The 6,759-nt window shown below is 39.9% G+C and overlaps 1 protein-coding gene across 2 annotated transcripts; it reads left to right on the forward strand.

The window, feature by feature from the left end:
* The first annotated feature begins 1,644 nt into the window (after window positions 1-1,644).
* On the forward strand, window positions 1,645-5,958 carry LOC137574895 (uncharacterized). Of its 2 annotated transcripts, none has more exons than XM_068287344.1 (2): window positions 1,645-2,232; window positions 5,940-5,958. In XM_068287344.1, the coding sequence occupies exons 1-2, from the start codon at window positions 1,651-1,653 to the stop codon at window positions 5,946-5,948; spliced, it is 591 nt and encodes a 196-aa protein (XP_068143445.1). In that variant the 5' UTR covers window positions 1,645-1,650; the 3' UTR covers window positions 5,949-5,958. The 2 variants fall into 2 exon arrangements, with proteins under 2 accessions (XP_068143445.1, XP_068143444.1); XM_068287343.1 differs by lacking the exon at window positions 5,940-5,958 and adding an exon at window positions 2,297-2,453.
* Window positions 5,959-6,759: the final 801 nt, after the last annotated feature.

A 6,759-nucleotide genomic window follows, 5' to 3' on the forward strand; every position in this document is an offset into this window, starting at 1 on the left:
TTTATGGAACTGCCTATTTCCCTCAGACTATAAAGGTACTCACGAAAATCTTCATTTGGGCGTTTACGTCTATTTCGCAACAATTTATGTACTTCAATTGCTGATACTTCTGCGCCGAACTCGCTTAACAAAATTCTTTTTAATGATATCCAATCAGTCACTCCTCGCTCACTACGCACAAAAACTTTTGCTGCACCTTTTAATAATTGCTTCGCATAGATAAATTTCTGTAAAGAGTTCCATTGAACTGCTTCTGCATTATCTTCAAAATCCCGTAACCAATTTTCTATAGACGGTTGACCTGACCCATTGAACGAAGAAAGAGAATCCTCAATGTCGCGCAAAGTAAAATTATTTCTAACTACAGTTGGTGCCGTAGACTGAAATGATCCAGCATCATCACTTTCGGATTCAACCTCGACTTCGTCAGCCACCAAACCGAAATGTTCGAGAAGACGATCTTGCAACGATTGCTTTCTACCAGTTATTGCCAAATTCAAACTGGCTAACTTTGCTTTGAGCTCATTTACATTTAAACTTAATACTTCGTCTCTATTCATTTTGTATTCGTCGTAGCTTACTCGTTACAGCTGAAATTTCAATATATTTTACAAAAGTATAATCTTACTCTATTGTTAGTAATTTAATTTTCTCTTCTTTTAGCAATTTCAAAATATAATTATTTCTCTTTTAACATTTACTTTGTAAACATTAGGAGTATTTTAAATAAGCCCGCTCCTCGTCTCAGTGAATTTCCCCGATAACCGCATTTGGGCACACTAAAAGGGTATAATACGCTAAGGCGGGGTACGGGCACACTCTCTTGAATATAGTGAATAAGACCGCATGTGCACTTAATTTGAAAATAAATAAAATCCGGAAATATAAAATCAATCCCAAGGGATTAATTACTTTAAAAAGTAGAGAGTTTACAAATCAGGTGTGGGGTTTGCCCTAAAAAACGTATTTTCATGAAATACACCGAGATTATTAAATTAAACAAAACCGCATTGTTTGAGTTGCTAGCGGCCAAGGAAGTACCTTGCGACAAAGAAGCGTCAATTTACCAATTGCGAGCATTGGTAAAAACAAGTCATGGCACAGAATCAGTCTGGAGAGAGTGATGTACCCGAAGAGCAGGCAGTCAGCCCAGCAGTGTCTGCAAATGTGCTTGCCGGACAACTTGTGGATGTTGGCCCGGAGCCTCTTATTGAGCAGCGCGGCGTGGGAAACATTGAGCATCCAAGTACACCGGATCAAGTGGGTGCTAACCAGTCGCCGACGATGTCTCGTGAGACCTCTGTAGGACCAGACGCGAACGTGCATGTTCGTGAAAGCGCACAAGCGAGCGAAACTGACGAATTGTCTTCGATTCTTAGTAGCATCGAATTGTATACAGCACGTAAAAACCTGGCGGAGCTAAAAACACGTGTTATGGAGCTGGAGGAGAACTTGGGCGGACCGGAATATAATTGCCGCATGAACTTGAAAGATGTCGAAACTACTGTACCTAAATTCTCTGGTGATGGTGATCTGTCCATTCACGTATGGATTCGTGAGCTGGAGAAAGCAGCAAGAGTGTATGTACTGAGTGATGCCCAATGTTGGTCGTTGGGCAACTGACTGCTGGAGGAATCTGCTAAAGCATACATGACATATGAAAAGACTACAACCTGGAGCGAGCTGAAGGATGCCCTTGTGAAGGTATTTGGCCTACAAATGACAAACTACGAGATTGCTAACCAGATGAGGAAGCGCTCAATTGGCAAAGGAGAGTCACTCTTGCAGTATTTCATCATTATGCGAAATATTGCTCAGCAGGGCAATTTTGAAGACACCGATGTGGTCAAATACATTGTTGACGGACTACAAGATCGAACCGGATTGTCAGCTCCTTTGTATTATTGTACTTCTCTGAATGAATTGCGAGAGAAGATGATGCGTTTTCAATCAGTTCAGCCACCAGCCAAAAACTACGTTCCTCAGGCTCGTCAGACTTCAGACCGTTTGCAGGCCATTACGCCTGCTGCAAAGGATAAGAGATGTTTCAATTGCCGCCAGATTGGTCACTTAATGTTTGACTGTCCACGCCCGGAGAGACCAAAAGGAAGTTGCTATCGGTGCTTCAAAGTGGGCCATCAGTACCGGAATTGTCCAATGCGAACCCAGATCGCCGCCATGAGCTCTAGTGAAGACCCGGACACCATTGATGATAAGTCATTTATTCAATTAGTAAGTTTAAGAATATCTTGTAAAGAGGGATGCACTGATGTTAGTAATATTTTTGCCCTATTAGATTCCGGAAGCCCAGTAAGTTTTGCCAGTAGAGCGTTGATGCCGCATTTAGATTGCGATAAATTAGTTAAAAGTTCTTTTCATGGACTGAGCGGTGGCTCTATTCTGACTTTTGGAACAGTCAAATGTTTAGTTCTGTTTTGCAAAAAATATTATGAAATTCAATTTTTAGTTATTCCCGATAATATTATGTCGACGCAACTACTTCTTGGTAGAGACGCCTTGAATAAAATAGGTCTTAAGTTCTCATTGATTGAAAATGTAAGAAAGTATGAAAAGAATTCTGCATCATTAAAGAGTACCATTGCTTTTGTTTACAAATCCTTCTGTGCATCCCTGTTTACTAAATATCCTAAGCATAATACCATTAGTAATAACACCACTGATCTAGATAATAATTGTAATAACCCTAATGTAAACACGAATGCATCCCCGTTTCGAGAATGGCTAACAGAGTTGCAAACTGTTTGTGCAACGCTGTCAGATACCGGGAATACTACTGTTGGCAGTGAATTTGGATTAGGCGCGATGCGTGAGTGCCGAGACATTGTGCATGAGCATTACATTGACCGATTTTCAATTAATTACGGGTTGCCTAAATATATGATGAGAATATGTCTGACAGATACAACACCATTTCATAGTAGTCCTAGAAGGTTATCATATTATGAAAGGGGAATCGTTTCTAAAACGGTTAGTGAGTTGTTAGCCAATAATGTAATCCGACCAAGCAACTCCCACTATGCGTCCGCCATCGTCCTAGTGCGAAAAAAGGATGGCAATATACGAATGTGCGTTGATTATCGAGGTTTAAATAAGAAGACTGTGAGGGATAATTTTCCATTGCCTTTGATAGAAGATTGCCTAGAATACCTGGAGAGCAAGACCGTTTTCTCCGTCATAGATTTGAAAAGTGGCTTTTACCATGTAGGCATGGAAGAGGATTCAATTAAATACACAGCATTCGTTACACCCGATGGGCAGTTCGAATATCTGAGAATGCCTTTTGGTCTAAAGAACGGACCAGCTGTATTTCAGAGATTTATATCGAACATACTTAGTGATATGATTAGAGATCGAGAACTTGTAGTATATATGGACGACATTATTCTTGCCACCCGCACTGTAGATCAGCATCTTAAGTTGTTAGCAAAACTGTTAGATCGTTTTATTCAGTACAATTTAGAGCTCAATTTGAAGAAAAGCATTTTCCTACAGAAGAGCATAGATTATTTAGGATATGAAGTCAGTGAAAAGGGAATTTTACCAAATAATACACATTTAAAAGCTATTCAAGAATACCCAGAACCACTTAACAGCAAAGCGTTACACTCGTGCTTAGGCTTATTCTCTTATTTTCGCAAATTTGTTCCGAATTTCTCCAGCATAGCTAAACCGTTAACTGAGTTGCTTAAACAAGGTGGTCCATTTCCGATGAACAAAACCGCTAAAAATGTATTTCTTACATTAAGATCCGCCTTATCCAGTCCGCCCGTATTAGCTATCTTTAACCCTAACTACGAAACTGAGTTGCATACTGCCGCCAGTTCAAATGGCTTCGGTGCCTCTTTGATGCAAAGACAGACTGATGGCAAAATGCATCCAGTCTCTTATTATTCCCGAAAGGCGACAGCCGCCGAGTCCCGTTATCACAGTTTTGAGCTTGAAACTTTGGCCATAATATATGCCGTGCGCCGATTTCGCGTTTATTTAGAACACAGACCATTTTTAATCGTTACCGATTGTAATTCATTGGTCCAAGCCTTGAGTAAAAAAATCAATAAATCCCCGCATTGCGCGGTGGTCGTTGGAATTGGAAAACTTTGATTATACCATTGCTCACAGACCCGGTTCAAACATGGGCCATGTAGATGCATTAAGTCGGCAAACCGAGTTGTTAGAGAATATTGTAGAAGGTGATTTTGATCCTTGCGATTTATTAGTGAAGAGAGACCAGAATGCCCCAATTGAACCTTGTGAACCGCATATTACTTTTGAGGAAAGTTGCGTAAAACCGTGTGAGATAGACCCGTGTGAGATAAAACCGTTTGAGACAAAACCGTGTGAGATAGACCTGTGTGAGAAAAACCCGTGTGAGAAAAACCCGTGTAAGATAGACCCGTTTGAGAAAAACCCGTGTAAGATAGACCCGTTTGAGAAAAACCCGTGTAAGATAGACCCGTGTGAGATAAACCCGTGTAAAATAGAACCATGTGCTCCTTTAGGGAAGAATTATTTAGGACCGTTCGGGACAAACCCGTGTATTCATTTAGCGAAGAGTTGTTTCAGACCGTGAGAGCTACGTTTAGAAAGAAGTCGGCTAAAACTGGTTAAGAATAAACCTTGCGTTTCTTTAAATGAAAGTTCTGTTGATCCGAGATTGAGTAACCAAATCGAAAGAAGTGACCAGCTCGATCGAAATGAGTCGGCAAACCTGGTTGGTGTAGTGGGTGCGTCTCCGCAAGATGTTGATTTATTATTGCAGTCAGAACAAATAAGAGATCCGGATATCCGTAAACTAAGAGAAAAGTTAGAAAAATCCAATGATGTTGGATTTGAGTTAATAGATGGTATAGTGTACAAAAGAAATGCTAAGGAAAGACTGTGTTTGTATGCACCGGCTCGCATGCAAGGGGAATTAATAAGAAGGTGTCACGAGAAACTAGGTCATTTAGGCGTTGAGATATGTGTAAACAATTTGAAAGAAAAGTACTGGTTCCCATTAATGAATCTAAAGGTTGAGTCGTTTATAAAAGATTGTCTGCCGTGTATTCTACATAGTGTTCCAAGAACTATACATAATAGAACCTTGCATAGTATTCCGAAAAATCCGATTCCATTTGATACTATCCATGTTGACCACTTAGGTCCCTTACCGAGTGTTACATCAGAAAGAAAGCACCTTTTGGTAGTGATTGACGCATTTACAAAGTTTGTCAAATTGTATCCCGTAAATTCCACTAGTACCAAAGAAGTAACCGCCGCGTTAGAAAAATATTTTGATTATTATAGCCGACCAAGAAGAGTTATATCCGACAGAGGTACGTGTTTTACGTCGTTTGAGTTTGCTGAGTTTGTAGAAAATCGAAATATTGACCACATTAAAGTAGCGACTGCTGCCCCTCAAGCCAATGGGCAGCTCGAACGTGTGAACCGTGTGTTGACCCCAATGTTGGGAAAGCTGTCAGAACCTTTAGCCCAAGCCGATTGGTATAAATTAGTTAATCGTGTCGAGTTCGCTATTAATAACTCAGTGCAGTGTAGTACCGGTAAAACTCCGTCAATGTTGTTGTTTGGTTGCGATCAGCGAGGCCCCTTAGTAGACGAATTAACCGAGTATCTTGACGAGAAATTTAGTTCAGAAAACCCCTGTAACCTTGAGGCCACTAGGCAAGAGGCAAGTGCGAAAATTCAATTATCGCAGGAGCGCAATGAAAAGCGGTACGCCTTAAGGCATAGGGCACCATTATCCTATAGAGTCAATGATTTTGTTGCCATTCGCAATGTAGATGTCACTCCCGGGTCGTGCAAAAAGTTCGCTCCTAAATACCGTGGTCCTTATAAAATAAATCGAGTTCTTCCAAATGACCGTTACGAAGTCACCGATATTGACGATTGTCAACTTACTCAATTGCCCTACAAAGGTATCTTAGAATCAGCCCGACTCAAGCCGTGGATGCATGCGTGTGATAAAACTGTGAGTTTCTGTTTGTAATATGTATCTGATAAGCAGTATTTATATGTATATTGTATGTATTGTATATATGTATATTGTATGTTGTATGTTTGTTGAATTGTATGATCGAGGTCGATCAAATGTCAGGATTGGCCGAATGTAAACATTAGGAGTATTTTAAATAAGCCCGCTCCTCGTCTCAGTGAATTTCCCCGATAACCGCATTTGGGCACACTAAAAGGGTATAATACGCTAAGGCGGGGTACGGGCACACTCTCTTGAATATAGTGAATAAGACCGCATGTGCACTTAATTTGAAAATAAATAAATTCCGGAAATATAAAATCAATCCCAAGGGATTAATTACTTTAAAAAGTAGAGAGTTTACAACTTTTTCTTTAATTCCAAATTTATTTACTTTACTTTTTGAATTCCAAATTTATTTACTTTACTTTTGAATCAACATTAATTTACTTTACTTTTATTCAAGCCAATCTTTAAATTATTATTTATAATTTTGACATAAATTTATCTTGATTTAATTTAATGATTGCATCAACTCAATTTAAATTATAACATTTTTCGTTCTGTTAACATACTGTTAATTAACATAAACATCTGGCTCACCACTATGTTGCCTTCTCGCTCGCTCGTGTTGACTCACCAACGCCGTTTATTCGCGCCAATTCTGCTGATATGCCGATCTTTCACGAATGCTCTCACTAACGCTGTCTCGCTCGTGACGCCAATGCCGATGTCTCGCTCGTTACGCCAATGCCGATGTCTCG

The sequence above is a fragment of the Drosophila tropicalis genome, unplaced genomic scaffold, assembly GCF_018151085.1.
Source record: "Drosophila tropicalis isolate 14030-0801.00 unplaced genomic scaffold, ASM1815108v1 contig_483, whole genome shotgun sequence".
NCBI lineage: Eukaryota > Metazoa > Arthropoda > Insecta > Diptera > Drosophilidae > Drosophila > Drosophila tropicalis.